Consider the following 26,089-nt stretch of genomic DNA (forward strand, 5'->3'; position numbering starts at 1 on the left):
TGTGAGGAGAATGTTTTATGGTCAGATGAAACCAAAATAGAACTTTTTGGTAGAAACACAGGTTCTCGTGTTTGGAGGAGAAAGAATACTGAATTGCATCCGAAGAACACCATACCTACTGTGAAGCATGAGGGTGGAAACGTCATACTTTGGGGCTGTTTTTCTGAAAAGGGACCAGGACGACTGCTCTGTGTAAAGGAGAGAATGAATGGTGCCATGTATCGAGATATTTTGAGTGAAAATCTCCTTCCATCAGCAAGGGCATTGAAGATGAGACGTGGCTGGGTCTTTCAGCATGACAATGATCCCAAACACACAGCCAGGGTGTTGAATTAATTATCGAGGGTTGATTGAATATTTGCTTGATTGATTATTTGCTTGTGCTCATATATACCTAATACATACATAATACATATTGCCATATTTTTTCTTATTTCATATAACCAGTAAATGATTATTGCTAGCTATACTAGGCATAATGTTTAAGTGTTACAAAGTGTTAAAAAGGGTCGGGATGACAACTGCCTTGCTTCATGGCCGCAACATTGCGTAACTAGACCTTCTAGGACATCTTCAGCATCTTACGTCTGGACTTTCGTCTAGACTTTCGAGGACAATCTTCCATTCGAGGACATCTTCCATGGCCGCAGCGTTGCATAACTGAAGTGTCTGGGTCATTTTGACCACTTTACCTAAGTGCCCTTGCTTACACACGTGTAGTTAGTTAGTTCCACCTACATGCTCACACATAGCCAACCAAAATCACATAGGTGTCTCCAGCTTGCTTTCCCCCTCCCTTTAGGGCGGCACCCTTCTGTGTTAGGACAAACCCCTAATAAAAAGAGCAAGGAGGGTTTTTCTTTAGATCAATTTTGGTGACTATACAGCGTAATCTAGCATTTCTCTGTCTAGCCCCTCCTTGCTCTCCTTGGCCAAGAAAACTGAGTGTCTTCTCTCCTTATTTTTGGGTAATTGTACAAATGTCTACCTAAGGGTCTATTTTTGAACTTGACATTTATTTGGTCCTTCGAGCCGGATTGCGACATACCTGGTGTTTCCTGGAGCGGAGGGGACTTCCATCCAAAGCGTGCAAGTCCTCGGTTTTCGAGGGGACTGGCCTCACTTCCGCTTCTGGAGGCGAAGGGTTGAAGCAAAGCCAAAAGGACTGAAGACAAACTCAAGGTAGGGTCACCCAAATTGTATGAGTGAAACAATTTGTGCGGCTGATTAATTTTTAAGGGCGACGGTGTCCTGTACGTACTTAAACTCCGTAATAAAAATAGACGCACCTAGAAAGGGAGCGATACGATATTTCGCGTCTTTTCTGGGTGCACGTTTCGTGTCTATTTTGAGAGACGCACCTAGAAAGGAAGTAATTAAATCTAGAAATTAACAAAGGAGTGGCTTCGTAAGAAGCATTTCAAGGTCCTGGAGTGGCCTAGCCAGTTTCCAGATCTTAGCCCCATAGAAAATCTGTGGAGGGAGTTGAAAGTCCGTGTTGCCCAACGACAGCCCCAAAACATCACTGCTCTAGAGGAGATCTGCATGGAAGAATGGGCCAAAATACCAGCAACAGTGTGTGAAAAGCTTGTGAAGAGTTGCAAAAAACGTTTGGCTTCTGTTATTGCCAACAAAGGGTACATAACAAAGTATTGATTGACCAAATACTTATTTTCCACCATGATTTGCAAATAAATTTTTCAAAATCAAACAATGGGATTTTCTGTCCCCCCCCCCCCCATTCTGTCTCTCATGGTTGAGGTTTGTTGACAATTACAGGCCTCTCTAATATTTTCATGTGGGAGAACTTGCACAATTAGTGGTTGACTAAATACGTATTTGGTCCACTGTATGATTGGAGCACTCTTTTGAGGATGGTATAAATATAAATAAAGAAAATAAGACTTTAAAAACAAATATTGGAGGGGTATTTACCAATGTGAAGCCCAAAATTTCTTAACTTTTTTGTCAGGCAACAGCAAAACTTGTAAATTTGCATTAAACATTCTTTAAATTAGGTTTTTGATTTTTTAAGGAAAATTCATGATTTGCTGATTTATTCTGATTTTATTTGCAACTGCACATGGTTCACTTTGACTTACCTTGTGCCAATTAAGAGGAGGGAAGGGGTAGATTATATTTTATTTGACAAATTATATTATCCATAAAATGTGTCAAATATATTGTATGTATTGGACAGGAAATAAAGTCGTACTGTACACACCTGATATTTTTCCTCATATGTACAGGCTTGACGATCTTGGGGGGTTTGGGGCGTTTTGATGGCTTAGAGGATTTGGTTATTTTAGAATCTTTTTGTTTCTTTGATTTACTGGAGCTTTTCTTGCTCTTTCTGGATTTGCCAGAGCTGCTCGGAAGTTGAGAGCGCGAGGTTGGTCTGGAGGGCGCCCTGGACGACGGCTGGGATTCAGGCCGTGACGGTGACTCCGAGGAAGGATCACCAGAGGTAGCTGAGGTGGAGTCCGGACTATGTTTTCCTTTTAGGAGAGACAGTAAATCAGATCTGTATTAGAGTGCGATTGAAACTATCTATTTTATGTAGTGCACATTCATTCATAAGGACAACACAAATTCCTTCCATCATGCTACCCATAAGGACAAGAAACACTCACCCATTCCATCATCTTCATCATCTTCAGAACTTTCATCCTCCTCCTCGCCGTCCTCCATATCGCTATCGTCTTCTTCTTCATCATTTTCATTATAGTCCTCTTCACTGTTAAGGCTAGCCTCCAGATCACTTTCTGAAAGGGCCTCTTCAGACATGTTGTCTTACGTAGCTTTCAAAGTATTACCTACACACCTTCATCAGGGGTCCTAAAACAAAAACACCCCTTTTAAGAACAGTTGAGGAAACTTTCAAAGAATAATTAAATATCAAGGATGAACGAAAGTAAATGACCTCACACACACACACACACACACACAAAAAAACTTCAACAGAATAAACCTTTAAATCAGTATCACTGTCAGAATGGTTCAATATGGATATATAGTTTTGGCTTTAAAAAAATGGACGGGTATAGTGACATTGGCTGCCATTGACGAACCAGATCAGTTTTAAAAATTGAGTCTTTTGCTCATTGACCACAGTAACTTTGGCATATTATCACTTACAACACCGCAACTACTGAATAGATCACACCTACCTCATGTTTTCACTGCGTTCAGGGTATTTAATAAATTACAAGGTAATTTAAATATAAATATTATTATTATTTGAACCCGTTGACAAACAACATTTGTGATGCACTTACCTCCTTTTATAATTAAACTTATTGTTTGCAGCTTCAGTCTGCAGAACAACACATCAGCTAGTTATAAAACATCACACGTATTTGCAATGATGGCCCCGACTGTTTGTATTAATTTAAGCAGTAGAATCAAAATGTAAACATTCGCTGAATAAATATTCTTTTTACGTTATAACAATGAGGAAAAAAATGTGTGTGCAGTGTTACGCTCCAATCGCTAACGTTAGTCGAAATGATATACGTGCTAACATTCCAGGCTAGTCAGACGTGCTAACTATCTCAATCGTTTAGCAAGGTACCTTGTGCACGTATGCGTTGGTCGATTCTGGAAATGTCGATGATGATGATGCACACAGAGACGGCTCAATTCATTTAGAGGGTATTTGTGGAAAATAAATCGATAATCGCTTCTTCTCATTTCCAATTTTTTTTTTCTGAGTGTTACAGTGTATTCGCTCCCCCGAGTGTTGCACTCGATTTAGTTTTCCGGCGTATATTCCTTGCATTAATTGAAGTATTTTCTTATTTTGCGCGATATGTTTCTCATACAAACAAATTCCCCAAAATGTCTAACGCGTCTTCATGTCTTATATGTTTATTGTCCCTTCTAATTAAATTAAAATTAGATTATATTTGGTGTTGGTATGCGACAAATTGTCAATTGTTGATGACGCAAATTGTAGGCGCCTGATTCTCGTCTTCTATTGTGTTTATCATATTTGAGTTGTGAATGGACGGAGCGTTCAGCATTACTACCTCTTCGGCAATGGACACGGACAATAAAAGCGACTAAATGGTACGGTACACTCACTGTGTGCAGACGCAAACATGAACAAAGGGTGGCTAGAGCTCGAGAGCGACCCAGGTGAGTTATTTTCAACATGTTCATGTTACGACAGCTAACGTGAATTGTTCCTTCCTATTTATAGTTTGTTGTGAGCAGTTTATTTACGATGCGTGTGGGGAGTGACCGAGCGTGTTCGTTCCCATTCATTTTGACTGTCATATTGACTGATGATTGCCGTCTTATTAGCTTTCTGTCATAGAATTTATCGAACGCTGGCTAACCTGCATATATAAATTTTTCCCACCAGGACTGTTCACTTTGCTAGTTGAAGATTTTGGTGAGTAGTTGAACTCTTAATTTATTGAATTTTAATGATGACAAAAAAACACTTCCATCCCTTATTCGGACATGGATTTAATAAGAAATTTATTCACACTTTCTGTAGGTGTTAAAGGCGTGCAAGTCGAGGAAATCTATGACCTCCAAAGCAAGTGTCAAAGGTAAGTTTTTCTTTTCTTAGTGGTGTGGGTTAATTCATTTGAGGAACAACATTTGCAGTTATTTAGACTGCAATGCTACAATTAGTGTTGTACCGATACCGATGCAGTGGTACCTCTACATACGAAGTTAATTCGTTCCAGGACCTTGTTTGTAAGTCGAAATAGTCGTATGTCGAGCAGGATTTGACCATAAGAATACATTATAATTCCATTAATTCGTTCCACAGACCGAAAACCTACACTAAATTCTCAATATTAATTTATGTTAGGATTGCAAATATCAATTACAAATAGCAAATCAAATACATTATGAATAAAATCGGAATAATAATATAATATTAGCATAATACCTGTAATAATGTAACAAACCGGGTTTTAATGTGGCGAATGTGTTTGCGTGGTGTACCTGAACGCATCGCGTGGCTGACTTGATAGTAGTGTTGCACCGATACCATTTTTTGGGCCCGATACCGATACAGATACCTGGCTGTGCAGTATCGGCCGATACCATTCCGATACCACTCTGTTTGCAAAAAACAACAACAACATATATATATATATATATATATATATATATATATATATATATATATATATATATATATATATATATATATATATGTGTGTGTGCGTATAACTGATGCAACGATACAGTTAAGTCACGGTTCGGTACGATTTTCGATACAATTCAATACATTTAATGCTCTGAAACAGAAAATACAACTGTTATTATTATTATTATTTATTCATTTATTTTTTTGCTAACAAGCAAAAATAACAGTGCCATCATATAAACAAGCATTTTAGTGCATAATATTTATGTGCTTACTTCTTACTGACCTGAAGAAAAATTTTGTATATAAGTGCTGAGAACAATTTTTACTGTTTGTAAAGTGGGTCACACTGTTGATTGCTGCAGCTCTCTTAGCAGCTATATTTAAACATTCTATTTGTGGTCCGAGTCCATCTGTAACATGTACTGAATTAACAGTATTTGCAGCATTATCTATAGTCACTGGTATGGGTTGATTTGGCCTGCTTAACTTCCATTCAGTCATGGCGGTTTCTATTTAATCAATGTAGTCTATGGGCTACGCGTCGCTCTGGGCTCACGCAGCGAATAGCATGGGATCTAATGTATTACATCTAGGTTGCTATTTGATGATATCTAGTGTGTGCGCGCGAGAGTTGGCATGGGATCTAACATAGTACATCTAGATTGCTATTTGATTATATCTAATGTGCGCGCTGCGCCGTTTGAGTGTTTTCTGGCCACAGAAGTCACTTCTGCTCATTACTGCACAACACCAGTATATTACAATCGACTCTCATAAACAGGACGAGTTTGAAGTACGGCTCTCTTAATTTGCCACTCATTGTTCATCATGAAACCATGAGTTTGCTGAGTCTCCCACGGTCTTAACCTTTCTGATCCCATCGGCGCTGTAACAGCATGCATTAGCTCACGCATGCTAATCGTTTGTGAATACCATGTTAAATGAGCAGCGTAACATCGCGGATATACGTTGTAGTGTACATCCGTAATATTGAAGACGAAGGTGTAAATTTCGTGTGGTAATTTCGAGACAAAGACATACAGATGTAATGATTTGGGAAGTTAGCTCATGTGGGGAGGACAGTAAATTTGCGTTCAAATGATGCCAGTAGATGGTATCGGCGTCCTAAATGTTGGTACTCGTCGATACCAATACCACCAATTCGGGCCGGATCGGCGCCCCTTGCCGATACTGGTATCGGTATCGGTGCAACTTTACTTGATAGAGCCTTTTTAGTTTCGCTTTGTTTACTTGCTGCGGGGGACGATAGGCACAAGTTGATGGAATAAATGATGAGAAACCTGACGAGGCTGGCGATTTCTTTGGCGATGTTACCACAAAAATAATTGCCACCTTAACTTATAAAGACTGGCGAACGGAGGAGGACCGGAAAACAAAGAAACTGTGGTGCTATCATACATCGTCCTATTTAGAGCATGTCGTTGGATGTAGAAAAAAATGGCGAGTCAAATTTTACGTCGGATGTCGAAAAGATCGTGTGTCGAAGCAATCGTATGTCGAGGTACCACTGTACTTGAATTGAAAGGTGCCCCGATATGGCACTAAAATGCTGCCATTGGTTTCGGTGAGCACTAACAAATGAAGCGCCAATGCTGTATGTACTCAGAACTCAGAAGAAGATCAAGAAAGAAAAGTTTTCTGCTAACATGAAGGGATGGGTACCGGAACATGGTGCCAATTGTGTACCATTTCTGACATAACCAGTAGGAATCAGACTGAAAAAAAAAAAACATTTCTTTGCCCTCTTACAACCCACTGAATGCGTTGTTAATATGTGTGACATCGGGAACGCTAGTCCTAGATTTGATAGTAAATCTTAGACGATCAAGTAAGTCAAAGCAATCAAGAGTTTGGCTTACAGATGGGAACGGTGACAATTCTTTGCCACAGCTTTATACCTTCCTGAAATTATTCTTCCTCGATCCTTGGCCGCGCTTTTGTAATCAGAACCTTTACACGTTGCAAACACAACCTGTATTTGCAGATTGTGTAAGCTTGAATATTTGAGGTAAACACCATTTTCTTTTTCAGCCCAGTTTATGGCTTCATATTCTTGTTTAAGTGGATTGAGGAGCGTCGATCCAGGAGGAAAGTTAATACTTTGGTGGATGAAACCTCTGTAATCGATGAGGAGATCGTTAATGATATGTTCTTTGCACATCAGGTAATGGACGATGGGATAAACAAACACAAGAGTCACAACAACAAGAGTTGCATAACATCTGAATGCTTACTTTTTGTTATCCTTTTCTTTAGCTGATACCAAATTCATGTGCCACTCATGCCTTGCTGAGTGTACTTTTGAATTGCAGTGGTGTCGAGCTTGGCATCACACTTAGCCGCATGAAAGCTTTCACAAAAGGCTTTAGCCCAGAGGTAAGGGTTTTCTACCATACCTGATACTAATTTACTAAATTTAAAATTTCTTTAATTTGTGTTTTTCTACTGTGATGTCATGTCATGATGTTGGAAAAACCTAAATCCGGTTCCTTTGTGGGGTGTAAGTGATCCAGTTTTGGGGCTTTCAGAGGAAAAACTAACAGATATGTGACATAATTTATTTATGCAGTTATTTTACAAGAATATAATAATACAATATATCATGTTTTTCCAGCACCCTTGTTGACATGAATGAAAGAAACTGCTGTTACAATGTTGAAGAAAAATATGCGGCCATTGCAAGTAGGGTTGACGTTTTTCATTGGAATGGAATCTGGTGAAGTGATCAAGTTTTTGATTTGGGGGACAAAAAAATATATATATACACACACTCACCGGCCACTTAATTAGGTACACCTGTCCAACTGCTCGTTAACACTTAATTTCTAATCAGCCAATCACATGGCGGCAACTCGGTGCATTTAGGCATGTAGACATGGTTTAAGACAATCTCCTGCAGTTCAAACCGAGCATCAGTATGGGGAAGCAAGGCAATTTGAGTGACTTTGAACGTGGCATGGTTGTTGGTGCCAGAAGGGCTGGTCTGAGTATTTCAGAAACTGCTGATCTACTGGGATTTTCACGCACAACCATCTCTAGGGTTTACAGAGAATGGTCCGAAAAAGAAAAAATATCCAGTGAGCGGCAGTTCTGTGGGCGGAAATTCCTTGTTGATGCTAGAGGTCAGAGGAGAATGGCCAGACTGGTTCGAGCTGATAGAAAGGCAACCGTGACTCAAATAACCACCTGTTACAACCAACGTAGGCAGAAGAGCATCTCTGAACGCACAGTACGTCAAACTTTGAGGCAGATGGGCTACAGCGGCAGAAGACCACGCCGGGTGCCACTTTTTTCAGCTAAGAACAGGAAACTGTGGCTACAATTTGCACAAGCTCATCGAAAATGGACAATAGAAGATTGGGAAAAACGTTGCCTGGTCTGATGAGTCTCGATTTCTGCTGCGACATTCGGATGGTAGGGTCAGAATTGTGCGTCAACAACATGAAAGCATGGATCCATCCTGCCTTGTATCAACGGTTCAGGCTGGTGGTGGTGGTGTAATGGTGTGGGGAATATTTTCTTGGCACTCTTTGGGCTCCTTGGTACCAATTGAGCATCTTTGGAACGCCACAGCCTACCTGAGTATTGTTGCTGACCATGTCCATTTCTTTATGACCACAATGTACCCAACTTCTGATGGCTACATCAGCAGGATAATGCGCCATGTCATAAAGCTGGAATCATCTCAGACCGGTTTCTTGAATAGGACAATGAGTTCACTGTACTCAAATGGCCTCCACAGTCACCAGATCTCAATCCAATAGAGCATCTTTGGGATGTGGTGGAACGGGAGATTCGCATCATGGATGTACAGCCGACAAATCTGCACCAACTGTGTGATGCCATCATGTCAATATGGACCAAACTCTCTGAGGAATGCTTCCAGCACCTTGTTGAATCTATGCCACGAAGAATTGAGGCAGTTCTGAAGGCAAAAGGGGGTCCAACCTGTTACTAGCGTGGTGTACCTAATAAAGTGGCCGGTGATTGTATATGTATATACAGTATATATTTATAGAAAAAAATATATATATCTTTTAGGAGCTAAAAGTAACAAAATAATACAGAAATACAATGGCATTACCAAAAGAAACAAAAATATGTACTCAGCAAGACTCCCGGAAAAAGAGGAAGTACTGTAAAGTTTTTTTTTTTTTTTTTAAATTTAAAAAAAAAAAAAAAAAAATCTGTATCGGATCGGAACTCTGTATCGGCAGATTCTCAAAATCAGTTGACTCGGATATGCGAGCGGGTCATCCTTAATCACAATATAAGCAATTAAATTATTTTTGTAATGCTGCAACGATTAATCGATTAACTCGAGGATTCGATTAGAAAAAAGATTCAAATTACATTTTGCTGCTTCGAGTATTCGTTTAATCAAAGTGGCATTGTAATGGTTTATTTTGAAAGTGTTTGCATTTAGTTTTATTGATTTGGGTGGATACACTGCCCTCTAGTTTGCCTCATTTCACATGGCTGAATCCAGCTGCTCCATGTTAAAACCAATATAAGCCAAGTTATTGTTTGAGCTAATGTTTTTTTTTTAATGCATTCGTAATTTAGTTTATTAGTCTATTTAGCCTTTTCATTGTGGGAAAATGTGTCTGAACCATTTGCTAAGAGCATTGTAAAAAAAAAAAAAAAAAAACGTTAACGTTTTATAGCATTTAAGCTAGCGGACTTTTGCTATGTAAGTTAGCCATTGTTCATTTGTTGTACATAGATTCTTATTTTTTTATTTTTTTTTTTACCATTTGAGGCTCAACTCGGGTATTTTAATTTTTCATGTTCCTTATCCGATTACTTGATTATTCGAACTAACTAGTTCATCGATTAATCGATTGCTTAAAAAATAGATTGCTGCAGCCCTAGATTTTTGTATTGGCTTGTCATATAATGTGATAGAAAGATAAGTACCGATATATTAGCGGCTATTGCTCTGTTAAAGCTTCACTGTAGAAAATGTAGAAATGTTTTTTTCCCCCTCTGAGCCCCGATGCTCTGCGAGGTTCCCGTTTTCCTACTAGATGCATGATTTAAGGGATTGGGACTTCCTTGCAGCACATGTCATCCTCAGTCATGGCTTATAGGATAGAGGGAGGAAAGCTGTCAGAATGAAGTGCATGAATTTGTTTGATTCCTCTTGCTGATGTTATGACAAGTCTAAAATCATATGTCATTCACAGAGTAAAGGTTATGCTATAGGAAATGCGCCTGAGCTGGCCAGAGCACATAACAGCCATGCTAGGTAGGCCACTATTACGGTTTGCAATTTCTTTGTTGAAATCATTTTTGCTTCAGATCTCTCGCTCTCTCTCTGTGTCCTTCTCTGTTTCTATGGAGACCGGAGCCTCGGCACCTGCCAGAGAAACAGAATGGAATCAGTGCAGTGCGAACCATGGAGGCCTTTCACTTTGTGAGCTACGTCCCCATTAAAGATCGTCTCTTCGAGCTTGATGGCCTCAAGGCCTATCCTATTGACCATGGTAAGATGGGATGTTTCAGTATGTGTTTGCTCATTGTTCTGTAGAATTTAGTTTGGTAGAACAACACATGTTGTTTCCTGAACTGTTTTAGGGCCATGGGGAGAGGAGGAGGAATGGACGGATAAAGCTCGGCGGGTTATCATGGAGAGAATTGGTCTAGCCACTGCTGGGTAAGCGTTCAACCAGTCATTTCTAATTCTGTTCCCTCTCCATTTGTTCACTTCAGACTTTTGCTCTTATCAATTTTAGAGAGCCATATCATGACATCCGCTTCAACTTGATGGCAGTGGTTCCAGACCGTAGAATGAAGTACGAGTCCAAACTTGACGTTTTAAAGAAGAATCGACAGACTATTCTGGAAGGTCTACAGAAGGTAGGAACTCAACCTTTGTGGACCAGCAAGGGCTGTACTAATACAGTATCGGAACCATGAAAAGTGCAACTCCTTGGCATTCAGACACACTAAAAGAAATCAATAAAAACATTGTGGTGGTCAGTAAATGTTACTTTTATAGAGCAAGTGCAGGGAAATAAATATAGAATCACTCCATTCTGAAGAAAAAAATATGGAATCACTCCATTTTGAGTGGAAAATACGGACACACCAAGTCAATTTCCTTTCCTTAATTTGGCCCCTGCCTCAGATTAGATCTGCTCGTTGGTCAGCAGTTAAAAACAGTGCAGTTATCACCCCTTGGAGGGCTGCTGGACCAAGTGGATTCACAAGAATCATTGCTCCAATAAGAGAGACGTCTCTTGAGACCAAGGAGAGGATTATCAAACTTCTTGAAGAAGGTAACGCTACACGTATGATTGCCAAAGATGTGGGCTGTTCACAGTCAGTTGTATCAAAAATCTGGACCAAGTACAAACAGCATGGCAAGGTTGTTTAAGGTAAGCGTACTGGTAGACCAAGGAAGACATCCAAACGTCATGACAAACAACTAAAGGCCATATGTCTTGAAAACAGAAGATGTACAATAAGACAAATGAAGACAAAATGGGAGAAAGCTGGTGTCAAGGTATGTGACAGAACTGTGGAAAATCGCCTAAAGGAAATGGGATTTTCACACAGGAAAGCTAAAAGGAAACCAACATTGGCACTTAAACAGAAAAGAACAAGACTGCAATGGGCTAAGTAGAGGCAATCATGGACTTGAATGACTGGATGAAGGTTATTTTCAGTGATGAGTCAAGAATCTGCATTGGACAAGGTAATGATGCTGGAACTTTTGTTTGGTGCTGTTCCAGTAAGATTTACAAAGGTGACTGTCTGAAGAAAACATCAAAAATTCCCTCAGTCCTTTATCATATGGGGCTAGATGTCAGGCAAAGGCACTGGGGAGATGGCTGTGATTAGATCTTCAATAAATGCACAAGTTTACGTGGAAATTTTAGGCAGCTTTCCTATCCCTTCAATTGAAAATATGTTTGGGGATAATGAAATCATTTTCCAAAGATGACAATGCGTCATGCCACAGAGCTAAAACTGTTAAAGCGTTCCTTGGAGAAAGACTCATCCAGTCAATGTCATGGCCTGCAAATAGCCCAGATCTCAACCCTTTTGAAAACCTGTGGTGGAAATTGAAAAAAAAAAGTGGTCCATAGCAAGGACGCTGCAACGATGATCTGGCAAATGCAATCAAAGAGAGTTGGCACAAAATTGATGAAGAATACTGTGTGTCACTCATCAAGTCCATGCCTCAGAAACTGCAAGCTGTCATAAAAGCCAGATATGATGCATCCAAATACTAGAGATGTGTTTTGATTGTTATTTCTTTGTTTGTTTGATTCCATATATTTTTCCTCAGAATGGAGTGATTCTATATTTATTTCCCTGCACTTGCTCATAAAAGGTAACATTTACTGACCACCACAATGGTTTTTTTATTCATTTCTTTTAGTGTTTCTGAATGCCAGGGAGTTGCACTTTTGAACTACCGGTAATTCATTATTTCTTTCAAGCTTTTTATCTGAGTTCGTTCTACATAATAAAATGTCTGAGTGAGTGCTCGTCCGAGACTGGTGATTCCATACTTTTTGCTTGGGGTTGTACATTCCACCATTGAACCTTCTCAATACAGAATACAGATGCCATTAGACTACCTTTTCCATTGATGGTTATATGACTATAGTGAACAAAAGTGTAGCTACTGCGACCGATATTTATTTATTCCACAGCATTCTGCTGCTCAGCGTCTCGTCTTAATGTTTGAGTCTGACGAGTCCCGTTGATGTGCGTCAAAATATATTCTATTTCACTGTTCATAATGTAAGTCATTTGTACTTGTTTTTGTTAATTTGTTACTTAAAAAAATAAATTAAAAAAATAAAGATATAGGTCAATGTTTACATTATCTCCAATACTTTTGCCCGGCCCATTTTTGGTGCAAAATGATTTTTGTGCAAAATGATAATGATTTGATTTTTTCCCCATTCTCTTTTGTGTTTTTTCATTGCAAGCAAAATAAATGAAGATATTACTACCAAAGCATTTGTAATTGCAATCATTTTCTGGGAGAAATTGAGCATTATCTGACAGAATTGCAGGGGTGCCAATACTTTTGGCCAGCACTGTATGCGTCGTTACAGTAAGTGTAATGCAGTAGCCAAATACATGTGCTAAACATATTGTGTTTTATTGTGTGTTGGTCTTTCCAGCCCACTTTCACCCCTGAGGCAGGGGCTATTGTTTTTGGTTGTAATTAAAAACTGGGATTAAAAAAATAATTAAATTGGTTGTTTTATTTAAGAATAAACATTTATTGCGTTTAAATGAGTGTACTTGATCTTATAATATAGACTGTATTCTCACTACGTTATCGTATTATATTTTATTTTTTGTAATAATTTTGGTTTATGGCAATAATTTATGAGAGTTTATGAGTTTATCGCCCACTAAAATTTGTTGTCGCGACAGGCCTATGTGAACCACTACACTACACCTTGCTCAAATAAACTGGTCTTTATGTCTTTTTGTTTGAATTAGAGTGAATGAGCTGTCAAGATGACCATTAATTTTCATTCTCCTTGATAATTGCGCACCAACACCTTTCAGTCTTTATAATCAAAAGCACGTTTTGTTGAAGACAATAATGTTGCGTTGTTCTCTATCTGCAGATGATCCGGCTTACCCAGCCTGAGCTTGTCCATGACAAGAAGCAGCAGGACTCTTCTACGCTTGACAGCAGCACCAATTTAATCAAGAAAGAAGCAGATGCTGAGCCAGTAACATCCCAAGGGGCTGATCAAGCTTCTACTGGTGCTTACTCCTGTATTCTTATAAATAATTTTTTTCAAAAGATGGAATTCAAATAAAAATACTAGCTCTCTTTTTAGATTCTGTGGATGGGTCAGGTGGGAAATCTAAAGCTGCTCCCATCCCTTCAGGAAAGACAAAAGCCACAGGAAAATCTCCCGGAGGATGCTCACAGCAAGTCATCAACCCTGTTGTGCAACGCTTGCCTGCCTTCCTGGACAATCACAACTATGCCAAGTCACCAATGCAGGTGAGGGGTGGGGGCTGGTCAAAGCTCTTGAATATTTAATGCATGCTCACCTTTTGTTAGTATCGAACAACAGTTCTGTATGATTAACCCTTGAGAGTCGAAGGACGCGCCGGCGCGTCCTCAGCGCACGTCGTCTTTGAAGCGCCCTCACGTTTTAATTACGTCACCCTTATGCCTTTGGTTGGTCTCGTTTTAAAGTGCGGAAGTTGCGGTTTACTCTCGTTATTATTTGAAGTCAATCGACCAACTAGAACGTGAGATATTGTCATTTAAGTTTTATAGTTTTATTGTCCTCTCAAAAAAACATTAAAACGCTGCATGGATCATTTGTTTATGTCTATATTTCCATCATTTCTTGTCCTTTTTCAAAACGGAAGCTCCATGAAAAAAACACAAATCAAACGAACCCTTTCGAAGTCACAGTGGAAGCACAAAAAATGCGTTTTTTTTTTTTTTTTTTTTTTTTAATATAAATATAACTGCCGCGCGAGGTTCTACCGAACGAGAGGGGAGGAGTGTTCTGAAGCAGCGAGGTGGCGAGCGACGGCCGTTTGGTTCGAGCAGCGACTTTGTGTGACTTTGACAATGAACGGAAAACTAAATTTAGCGCAAGAAATTGTGCTTTTTGATCAACTTGAGGAAGAGGATGGTCCAAATTCGTCATCATCGTCTTCTTCGGAAGAGTCCTCGAGTGAATTTGAACACGTGGGTGACGCCATCGACGAGCAGAGGTAAGCCAACTCACTCTTTTTTTTTTTTTTTTTATGATGAGAAAGTTTCTTTTGAAAGTTTCTTTTTATATTGCAAGACAAAGTTAATTTTGATGCAATATAAGTGTGTGTTTGTGAATATAATAATAAAATGTGCATATCAGATCAAAGTCGTACGTGCACTGTGGGTATCCCAGGCAGGAATTTATAATTTGTGGTGTTCTACTTTCTATATGAAGATTAGGGATGTAGCACATATTCAGCTATGGTATTCTTTCTATTGTCATACATATAGATTTCCATTATTATTTATTGCTGTATATATTTTTATTTTATACTTTATTATTTTCATAAATACTGACTTTTTTCATGTACATTTATAGTGACAATGAAAGTAAAGTGAAAATGGAAGGGTGGAAAGAGGACCAACACCCCATGGAAGTGTGAGCTGTGTGATGTAGCCCTGTGTCTAATTCCAGGACGAAACTGCTTTTCAGAGTGGCAAGCCTGACAAAAATTTAACTTGTTTATTGTAAATATTTTTGAAAATACTTTTTTTTCCAATGTTATATATATATTTTTTTTCCCCACAATCAGCATTCTCAATTTGTGTATATAAATGTGTGTTCAAGAAGCTTGTTTGTGTGTACATAGTTTTCATCAGGTGATGGGCCGCAATACCTAAACTCATAAAGAGATGGCCTCTAAACACTTTTTGTGTTAGATGGTATATATTTTTTCACTGTTCTTCACGGTTTGGTCTGCTGTATATAACCTGTTTTGACTAGAGCATGTATAAAGGCAAAAAACGCCTATGGCTATACCTGTTGTTTATGTTGAATTGTCAAATATAAGACTATTTATTCTAAATTTTTTTGGTTGAATGTTCATCCTAACACGTTGAATAAATATTACAAAGTTTCAAAACGGTTCGTTACGCATGTTTGGTTGTCAATTGGACATCAATATTAAAAATTTTGACAAAACGATTTTGGAATTTTTGGTCTTTTTGGGCCCAAAATGATGATTTATAATTGGTTAGTGAAGGAAACAACAGTTTGGACATGAAGTTCAAGGTGTCACAAAAAAAGGGACCAAACCAGGTCATCGTAAACAATTCTTTCTTTGAAATATAAAGGCAACTTCAAAGGCATGCAAAATCAGACAAAATAGGCCCAGACCTTAAAGGGTTAAAGAACAGGTACAGTAATAGTATGCTTTTTTTCTTCATGTACAGCCATGGACAAAATTATTGGAACCCCTGAATTTTTCGAGAAAATACAAAATTTCTTTCAGACAATTACGATTACAAATGTTTTCAGTATGAATGTGTTTATTTTTTGGATTTGCATTGGGAAAAACAACTTAACAAACATTCTTCAAACAAACTTAAGCTTAAGAGAAAAGCCAAAATGCACACAATTTTACAGAGAATGCAAAAAATGGGTGGGACAAAATTGTTCGCACCCTTTCCACAATATTTGGTTGCACATCCTTTAGAAGAAATAACAGAAAGCAATCGCTTCCTATAACCATCAACACATTTCGTGCACCTCTCAGATGGAATTTTTGACCACTCTTCTTTTGCGAACTGTTCCAGGTCTCTCAGATTTGAAGGGTGTCTTCTTGCAACAGCAATTTTGAGATCTCTCTGTAGGTGTTCAATGGGATTTTGATCCGGACTCCTCGATGGCCACCTCAGAATTCTCCAGCGCTTTGTCCCCAGCCATCTCTTGGTGCTATTTGAGGTATGTTTTGGGTCATTTTTCTGTTGGAACACCCATGACCTCTGACACAAACCCAGTTAATCTGACACTACATCCTACATTGCAGCCCAAAACATTTTGATAGTCTCCAGACTTTATGACTCCTTGCACACTGTCAAGGGACCCAGTGCTAGAGGTAGCAAAACAACCCCAAAACATCATTGAACATCAACCATGTTTGACTATGGGCACTGTGTTCTTTTGTTTGTAAGCCCCATTCTTTTTTATGGCACTGGGTACCTTGACAGTGTGCTAGGAGTCATGAAATCCCACAGACTATCAAAATGTTTTAGGCCACAATGTTGGGTGTGGTGTCAGAAAACCGGGTCTATGTCAGAGGTCATGGGTGTTCCACCAGGATAATGATTCAAAATATACCTCAAATAGCACCAAGAAATGGTTGGAAACAAAGCGATGGAGAATTCTGAGCTGGCCATCGATGAGTCCGGATCTAAATCCCATTGAAAATAATGGAGAGATCTCAAAATTGCTGTTGCAAGAAGTCACCCTTCAAATCTGAGAGATGTACTGTAGATCCGTTCACAAAAGAAGAGTGGTCCAAAATTCCATCTGAGAGGTGCATGAAACGTGTTGATGGTTATTGGAAGCGATTGCTTTCTGTTATTTGTCCCAAAAGAGGTGCAACCAGTTATTGAGGTGAGGGTGCTAACAAATTTTTCCAGCCTATTTTTGAGCTTTGTCTAAAATGGTATTAATTTTGTTTTTTTTTCTCAGCTTTTTTATGGTGTTTTCCCAATGCACATACAAGAAATAAATACACATAAACATACAGTTAAGTACATACTGAAAACATTTGTAATTGCATTCATTTCTGCGAGAAAGACTGTATTTTCTGGAAAAACTCCAGGGGTGCCAATAATTTCGCCTATGGCTGTATGCAAATCACTTTAACTTTAGTTGTTTTCAGGAGAAAGCTCAGTGAGAGCTTACATTTTCCTGCCTTTGTTTGTATGTGCCTAGCTAACCATCTGCTCATTCTATTTTAATGAATCTTGATGTGTTGTTAAAACAAAAATATGGAAAGAAAATGGAATTAGGCCTGCACAATATATTGTTTGATCCCTTTTATCAGAGCGGGGTAGAGCCAAAAATTGTACTCAAGTAAGAGTAGCGTTACTTCAAAATAATATTACTCTAGTGAAGGTCATCATCCAAAAAATGTACTCAAGTACAAGTAAAAAATGTAGTTGGTGAAAAGAATACGCCAATCACGAGTAACATTGTGAGTAACTGCTTACGATGTTAGATTTTTTATTTTTATTTTTAAAATTTTTTTAATACGTTATTTTTTTCCTCAGCACATACACCAAATACTTATTTTTTATAGTGTTTTAAAAACAACGTGATTGAACAAGCTGGCGTGATAGAAGAACGGCAAGCTTGAGTCTGATTAGTATAATGGAGTCTTGATTATTGTTACGACATCTCATTGGTGAAACTGGTGGAGATAATTTTTGTCAGAAATGCCAACAGTTAGTCAATATATAAAATAAAGAGGAAAAATGTAACGACTCTAGTGTAGCTCAAAGTAGCGGCGTAAGAGTAGCGTTTCTTGTTCATGAATCTACTCAAGTAAAAGTCAAAAGTACATTTTTCTCAAAAAGTTACTCAAATAAGTGTAATTGAGTAAATGTACCGCGTTACAAACCACTTCTCCCTTTTATATACAGCAATCTTCATCATTCACAAATTAACCCCCTTAGCCTGGAATAAGCGGTATTACATGAATTCAATATGGTCATGGTGAGTCAACCAAAGTATCTGTCCAAATTGTTCTAGATTTAATGTTGCAATATATATCACAAACCCTCAAAACTCGCAATGTCAGGTTTTTCTAATATCGTTCAGCCTCAGATGGAATCAGTAATTTTTTATGTGAATCTGGCAGATTTTTCTTTTTCTTTTACTTTAAATCTTGTTGCTAATATCTTTTAAAACAAAACAGAAAACTGCCACCTACAGGCTATGTCAAAGGGTTCCTAACAGAAACTGTCTAGCGACGCTTCTAACAATAATTTTGCTAGATGGCTATACTTATACTTTACAGGAAGAGGAGGATCTTGCTGCCGGAGTTGGACGTTCTCGAGTGCCAGGGCCTGCACGGCCGGCATACTCGGAGGATGAAGATGACTATGAGGACGAGGAGGAGGAAGTCACTGAATCAGTAGGAGCATCAACAAGGTTGGTTCCATCGTGACTTCTCGTTTGTCTTCTTCTTCCTGACCACACGGAATAGTACTTAAGTTTCTTAACTTAATTTCCTTCAATTGTAGATACATCATTTTTCAATTTTCATTTCTTCAAGGTTTCGCCGAAAGGCCAGTCTACGATCAAGAGCTGGAAGAGTCGTAACTGGAATGGAGAGCCAGATTGCCCTGAGTGTCTTGGCTGAGAAACTAAAGAAGGAGGCCCAAAAAAAAGATGCCCTCAACACACCGCTCTCTGTTCGCACTGAGGGCCGGACTGGCGGCATTTGTATCACATCGGCTTCGCAGCCCTCACCAACTCCCAGCAACGAGAGCACTGACACGGCTTCGGAGATTGGCAGCGCCTTCAACTCGCCGCTCCGCTCACCCGCACGCTCGCAAGCCGCCACACGTCCATCTAGTCCCGTAGCATCCCATCTGTCGCGTGTGCTGTTCGGGGAAGACGAGTTGCTAAGGCTAGACTCTCGACATAATCGTGCTGTAAGAGAACTCGGTCCGTCTGTTAGTGTGGCCCTGCTACACTTACTGGAAGATGGGGTCATCTATTCTCTTCCGCCATCTGGTGAGTATAACTATGGTTAATCTTATTAGGGCTGCAGCTATTGATTATTTAAGTAATCAATTAATCTATTGATTAGTTAGTTCCAATAATCAAGTTATGGGATTACAAACATTTAGTGCCTTGCAGAATACATTTTAGGAGATGTGAAACAAGAGAAGTGTTTATGTTTGCAATAATATTTTGGCTTGCTAAGATTGCACTTTCAAAAGGGCATTTAATGCGAATACAAAATAAAATTCCTGGGCGTTTCTTCAACCCATGCAGAATTGCACATTCATTAAAAAATGAAAATACCAGAGCTTTGCTTAGTTTCATACGGTAGAATAAATAAATAAATAAATAAATAAGGATCTAAGTACAGCAAAAGAACAATTGGCTAACTTGCATAGCAAAAGTCCGCTAGCTTAAATGCTATAAAATGCAAACTTATTTTACTTTTTTTTTAATACAGAGCTCTTAACAAATAGTTCAAACACATATTCCCACAAAAAAAATCTAAATATACCTCTAAAAGTACGAATACATCAACAAATATATATGCTCAAACAAAAACTTACAACTTTATGTTGGACTTAACAGGAGAACAGTTGGATTCAGCCACTGCAACAACAACAAGCTCCTACAACGCCACTCTACTTAAACAAATTCTCAAAGCAGCAAAATTTGATTCAAGGCTTTTTTTCTAATCGAATTACTCGGTTTAATTGGTCATTCGTTGCAGCACTAAATCTTATGTCCCATCCAGCATATTTCGCTATGCAATTCTCTTCCACGGATTGTCGCAGGTAATATGTTCCAGCCCCAGCAGCAATTAAAGTCCACACATCCCTGTTCAAATGCAAGGTGATCGCAATTTACATGAATGAGACAGCCATACATGATTTCTAAACATTTTCCTCAATTAATGTAACCTGTTTTTCAAGAAAATAAATGAATAAATAAATTAAAAAAAATAAAAGGTCTTCTGGAGAGAGGAACAGGGCTCTTTCCGCAGAAAACCATCACCTAATGTCTACTGGATATTTACCGTAGCTGCTCCCACTTTTTTGGCTCCTGCCAATGCTGTTTATATTCTCGAGTTTCTAGCGCCTTTTGAGGCCTATAAAGATCGACAATTTTTTCCCCCCAAAGCAACACAAGCAAATGCAAGAATATCGATTTGTTCCAGTGTGTGCATCGACATATGTTTTCAGCATGATTTTAAATATCCACATTTTTCACAGCATTGGCTGTTGATGCTCTGTAATGCAAGTTGCTTTCATGTGCCCAGCATGGCATAATTATATAAAATTAAAAGTCTAAATACACTCATTCAACAAAGAGCTCTCAATACTTAAAACTTAAAGATATTTGGATTTCAAAGACTTGCCGGATCCGAAGAGGACTTCCACTTATGAAATAAAGTAACAAACTGTTTTCCCAAAATATTAGAATGCCACACAAATTGTGAATAAAAACTGAATCCAATGATTTGTATGTGCCAGAAATTAATATGACAGATCAAAAGTGTAAACTGAGAAAATTGATCATTTTAAGGGGAAAATATGTTGATTTTAAATTTCATGGTGTCACCAAATCTCAAAGTTGGGACGGGTTGCATTAAGAAGCTGGAAAAGTCCATTGTACCTATGATAAACAACTACCACTAATCAGGGCCATTAGCAACATGACTGAGTATAGCAGAGCTTCTCAGAGTGGCAGTGTCTCTCAGAAGCCAAGATGGGTAAAGGATCACGAATTCCCTCAAGATAGTGGAGCAATATCAGAAGGTGTTTCCTGCTGAAAAATTACAATAAGTGAAGTTATCTTCATCTGCAGTGCATAAGCTCATCCAAATATTCAGAGAATCTGGAAAAATCTTTGTGCGCCAGGGTCAAGGCCGAAAAAACATACTGGAAGGCCGTGATCTTTGGTACCTCAAACAACACTGTACCACAAACAGGACTGCTACTGTAAAAGAAATCTCAGAATGGACTCAACAATACTTCCAGAAACCATTGTTTGTAACCACAATCAACTGCACCATCCGCCGTTGCCAGCTGAAACTCTACAGTGCAAAGAAGAAGCCATTTCATAATGGGACCCAGAAGCACAGGTGTTTTATCTGGGCCAGGAGTAATTTAAAATGGAGTGTGGAAAAATGGAATACTGTTCTGTGGTCAGATGAATCAATATTCAGAGTTCCTCATGTAAAATTGGGGCGCCATTTCATCAGGACTAAAGACAATAAGGACAGGAGCCTACATCTGTGTTGCTACGGGGTTTAATGTTTCATGTTGCATGGGCAGCTTGCACGTTTGTAAAGGCACTGTCAATACAGAACGATATATTCACATCCTAGAACAACATATGCTCCCATCCAGATGTCATCTGTTTCAGACAAGACCTTGCATTTTTCGACATCGGCATTAGTTACAACACCATGGCTGCGTAGGAAAAGGATCCAGGTATTGAAATGGCCTGCCTGAAGTCCAAAATCTTTCACCTATAGAGAACATTTGGCACATCATAAAGAAGGTGTAACAAAGAAGGCTCGAGACAGTTAAACAGATAGAGGCCTGTATTAGACAAGAATGCGATTGCATTCCTATTTCCATTCATTCATTCATTCATCCATTCATTTTCTGCCGCTTTTTCCTCACGAGGGTCGCGGAGGTGCTGGGGCCTATCCCAGCCAACTACGGGCATTACGCAGGGGACACCAAACTTAAGAAATTTGTCTCATCAGTCCCCAGGCTTTTGCAGACTGCTGCAAGGTGAAAAGGCATGCCTCATCTGGTGAAAATGGCCTTGTCCCAACTTTTCCAAAATTTGGTCTCACCATGGAATCTATTTATATATTATTTTATATCCACACATTTCGCCATTAAAATGGTACATTTTCTCAGTTTAAACTGTTGACCTGTCATCTATTTTGTATTTTGTTTAGAAGAAAAAAAAAAAAAAACATTGAATTTGGCGCCTTCATATGGTGGCCGAGAAGTGTTAGGCGAACTGCAAACATTTAAGTATGAAAATAGTAAAATTGCTGCTCGGTGTGTGTGTGGGATGAGGTTTTACAATGATGCTTTTGATTGTCAGTTTGGACCAGTCCTGTAAACACAGGAGCAAGATAAGGAGAGTAAGATTGAGCTTTTTGGCAACAAACACTTTAAGTGAGTGGCGTGCCACGAAAGATGCACATGCTGAGAAGCACCTCATACCCACTGTGAAGTATGGGGGTGGGTCAGTGATGCTGTGGGGCTGTTTCGCTTCCAGAGGCCCTGGGAACCTTGTTAGGGTGCATGGCATCATGAATGCTTTGAAATACCAGGACATTTTAAATAAAAATCCGTTGCCCTCTGCCCGAAAGCTGAAGATGGGTCGTCACTGGGTCTTTCAGCAAGACAATTACCCTAAACATATGGCCAAATCTACACAGAAATGGTTCACCAGACACAAAATCAAGCTCTTCCCATGGCCATCTCAGTCCCCAGACCTTGTTTTGTTGGCAAAAGGGGGTTATACAAAGTATTAACACCAGGGGTGCTAATAATTGTGACACACATTATTTGATGTCAAATAATTTTTTCTTCATGTGGGATTTTTTCCCCACTGAATGAATGCACTTGTATTGAAGGTTGGATTTTTCTTTTTTTCCATTAAGGTCCCATATTATTTGAATAAAAAAAAAAAAAGAAGCTAAAAAACACATCTTTTTTAGGGGTGCCAATAATTATGGAGGGCACTGTATGTAGTGTATACTAGGCATGTGCCGGTATGAGATTTTGATGGTATAATAGCCTTAAGCAAAAATTCTGTTGTTCCACGGTATCGTGGTTTTGCAATTATAGCTGTAAAATGTGTTATTTTGAGATGTATGGGTTAAAAAAACAACTTTTTATCCTTTGAAAAGGATAATTCATTTTTCACAACATATTTGCAATTTGGAACATCAACATGAATATAATGTTAAAATAAATAAATACATAAAATAACAACAACAAAAATAAATAAATAAATAAAATTGAACTAAATAGAACTTATAGACTAAACCCACAGCCAAAGCTCAAGTTGCTCAACATTAGAACAAGAACACTTGGTAATATAGAACTGGACTTAAAATCAATTTGATCATATATTGTTTATGTAAAACACATGCCACTACTACTATTGATATTAATTTTGAATATTAATAAAGAGTAAGAGACAGTGTGTGTGTGTGTATGACTTGTATAGTTATTTACACATTAAAAACACAAGCACACCCTCTCTTAACACAGAAAGTCGCCAGAGAGAAAAAAACACCGTAGGCTGTATTATGAAAATTTTATTTTGAACAGATGTTTACAATGGCGGAAGACTACAAAAGTAGGCTAATGGTAAAGAGGAAACTAGTTACCTGTCTTGGCATCCTAACTAGCCACGTTATCTGCCTCGTTAACAAGCTTACATTATAGTATTTGTTTTACCATCGCTAGGCACACTAAACACGCTGGAGTGAACTCTCGTAGGGGGTGGGAAACGTTCATGACAGCGTTTACTTATCTTAAATTTTGTGTAAAGTCACGGTGGTAGTCACGTAAATGTCATTTTGGAGGTCCTACTGTCCTTCCTCCTCTCAGCCACGGCCATCTGTTTCTTTTCGGGAGCCGAAGTACTCCCATATTAGCTACTTTATCTTTTCGGGGGGGGGGGGGGGGGGGGGGTAAGCTCAGGTGTAGTGCCACTGACAGAAACAGGACAGAGCAACAACCGGAGGGGTGACTGCTGCTGCTCCAAGCCACGGATTTCTCGCTGAATTTTTGGGACATAAAAAAACAGCTAATAGCATAGTGCGCTATGACGGAAAATTTTTGTGGTATTGAAACAGTGATGTTTTCATACCACAGTAAACCTTGAAACAGGTAACCAGCACATACCTAAAGTATACATCAAATTGCTTATCAGTAGAAGAACCTACTGTGAAACTAAGTGGTGACAGCATCACGCTTAGAGCCGTAGACCAATACCGGTCTGATTTAGCACAAAACCTTCAGGCATTTACTAAAAACGTAAAATAAATGTTTAAAAAAAATCTTAGTGTAATGTGGAGAATTCTACTCATGATTGGCCAAAGGCAGTTTAAATGGTGGCAGAGGTGCCAACAGCCCAGATACAGAATACTGTATGCTAGGGGCATGCATGCCTGTGCATAACTTTGATTTGTTGTTTTTACTTTCCCTCATGAAATAATTAACATTTTTTCTTGTATCAATTAGTGGGAGACAATATCGGTCACATTAATGTTGGAATATTTTAGAAATTATGTCTCAACTTTATTTATAACAAAAACATGGCAGTTGAACAGAGGTGTGGAGCCTCTTTATGGTGACTAGAGTGATTGGATGATTTTTTTGTTTTGTTTTCATTTTTATGCCTCCCACAATCTTGAAAGGGATGCTAACTTATTAAAACAGACTTCAACTTTTGACCCTACCCTCACTCGCTGGCTTGCACATTTCTCCAAATATGACGAAGAGTGCGCTTGCTTCTGTAACCCAGAGCAAAATATTGAAGCATTATACCCAATAATGTAGGCCAGAGAAAAATATTAAAGCGTTATACCCAATAACAACAATAGAGGGCATGAGCGACATTTGAATGAAGTCAGAGACTCACAACTATGACGTCAGCGCATGCGCACTTCCTTTTGGAACGTTGGCTTTTCTAACTAAGGGGGAAAAGTTTTGTTCGCCCAGAAAGAAATGAGAAAAAGAGAAAAAAAAGCAAATTGACAAATGCATCAACTGTTGCTGTGTGGCGTCTGTTGCGTGAAGCGAATTCAGACGGTCACGTGGTGAAAATATTGAGCAGAAACCACTCGGTAAGATGTGGAAACAATTCGCTAATTCGCTAATGCTAAATTTGCATTCATGGCTAACTGCTAGCGCCTTATTCATGCAGGCCAAAAGCCTTGTGTGAGAAGAAGAGGACCAGGCGTCGTCAGTTAAGACTATTCGGTGAGATAATTTTATCAAAATATACTGCTGTTTGAAATGGTATAAACTATAGTTCCATTTGAAAGGAAAAGAAATGTAATTATTAATGTTGTTTAATGGAAATGTCATTTATTGCGTACAAAATGCTTTGTAAATGACTAGAAGTATATTCTTGAGTGTTTACACTCAGTAGTGTTTGAAAAAGTTGTACAACAAAAATGAAACTGAAACATTGAAACTGAAAAGATTGTAACCCAAGACCTGTGTTAAATACAGGTCAGGTTTTTTTTCTGATTGGAAAAAAAAGAAAGATCATCAGATTGGATTCAACGATGGCGAGCTAACCCAGAGTGATTTGAAGAACCAAGAACATCGAAAATTCTGGAATAACAGACGGACTGTCTGTGTGGTAGGATTGTATCAGTCATCGGACTGATACATACATTTTTTTTCTTCGAAAAGAGTGCACTCCAACGAACATTGAAAACTACTGCAATAGTATAAACTTGAGACATTGAATTAGTTGCGATTGCAACTAATATTCGACGAATTTGACTTTGACAAACACTTGACTGAGACCCAACACGACTGTTTTTTCTTGTTAATTTTATAGTGTGTTAAATAATAGTTCATTGTGTGTTTTTGTTAAAATTGTTCATTGTGTTGTTCATTAAAAACCTACAAAAAAGCATTCCAATTGCCTAAACCTGATGTTAGATGTGGTT

General features: G+C 38.6%; 2 protein-coding genes across 5 annotated transcripts in view; one reads left to right on the forward strand and one right to left on the reverse strand.

The window, feature by feature from the left end:
- The window catches only part of rad54l2 (RAD54 like 2), a 24,529-nt gene extending 20,541 nt beyond the window's left edge, over positions 1-3,988 (reverse strand). Inside the window, exons 1-3 of one of the 2 annotated variants that reach the window (XM_057845450.1) lie at positions 3,575-3,988; positions 2,634-2,838; positions 2,225-2,498 (exon numbers count right to left, since the gene is read on the reverse strand). In XM_057845450.1, the coding sequence (XP_057701433.1) occupies positions 2,225-2,498; positions 2,634-2,787 (428 nt within the window). In that variant the 5' untranslated portion in view covers positions 2,788-2,838; positions 3,575-3,988. The remainder of the gene's footprint in view (positions 1-2,224; positions 2,499-2,633; positions 2,839-3,574) is intronic. The other variant, XM_057845451.1, reaches the window with a different exon arrangement.
- bap1 (BRCA1 associated protein-1 (ubiquitin carboxy-terminal hydrolase)) overlaps positions 3,902-26,089 on the forward strand; it is a 31,906-nt gene continuing 9,718 nt past the window's right edge. The window contains exons 1-13 of one of the 3 annotated variants that reach the window (XM_057845448.1): positions 3,902-4,140; positions 4,370-4,399; positions 4,508-4,562; positions 7,172-7,304; positions 7,397-7,516; positions 10,330-10,391; positions 10,487-10,629; positions 10,721-10,799; positions 10,879-11,002; positions 13,750-13,891; positions 13,969-14,138; positions 18,683-18,816; positions 18,941-19,404. In XM_057845448.1, coding sequence (XP_057701431.1) covers positions 4,104-4,140; positions 4,370-4,399; positions 4,508-4,562; positions 7,172-7,304; positions 7,397-7,516; positions 10,330-10,391; positions 10,487-10,629; positions 10,721-10,799; positions 10,879-11,002; positions 13,750-13,891; positions 13,969-14,138; positions 18,683-18,816; positions 18,941-19,404 — 1,693 coding nt within the window. In that variant the 5' untranslated portion in view covers positions 3,902-4,103. The remainder of the gene's footprint in view (positions 4,141-4,369; positions 4,400-4,507; positions 4,563-7,171; positions 7,305-7,396; positions 7,517-10,329; positions 10,392-10,486; positions 10,630-10,720; positions 10,800-10,878; positions 11,003-13,749; positions 13,892-13,968; positions 14,139-18,682; positions 18,817-18,940; positions 19,405-26,089) is intronic. The other 2 variants (XM_057845449.1, XM_057845447.1) reach the window with 2 other exon arrangements.

Source organism: Corythoichthys intestinalis, chromosome 9 (genome assembly GCF_030265065.1).
Source record: "Corythoichthys intestinalis isolate RoL2023-P3 chromosome 9, ASM3026506v1, whole genome shotgun sequence".
NCBI classification, from domain to species: Eukaryota; Metazoa; Chordata; class Actinopteri; order Syngnathiformes; family Syngnathidae; genus Corythoichthys; species Corythoichthys intestinalis.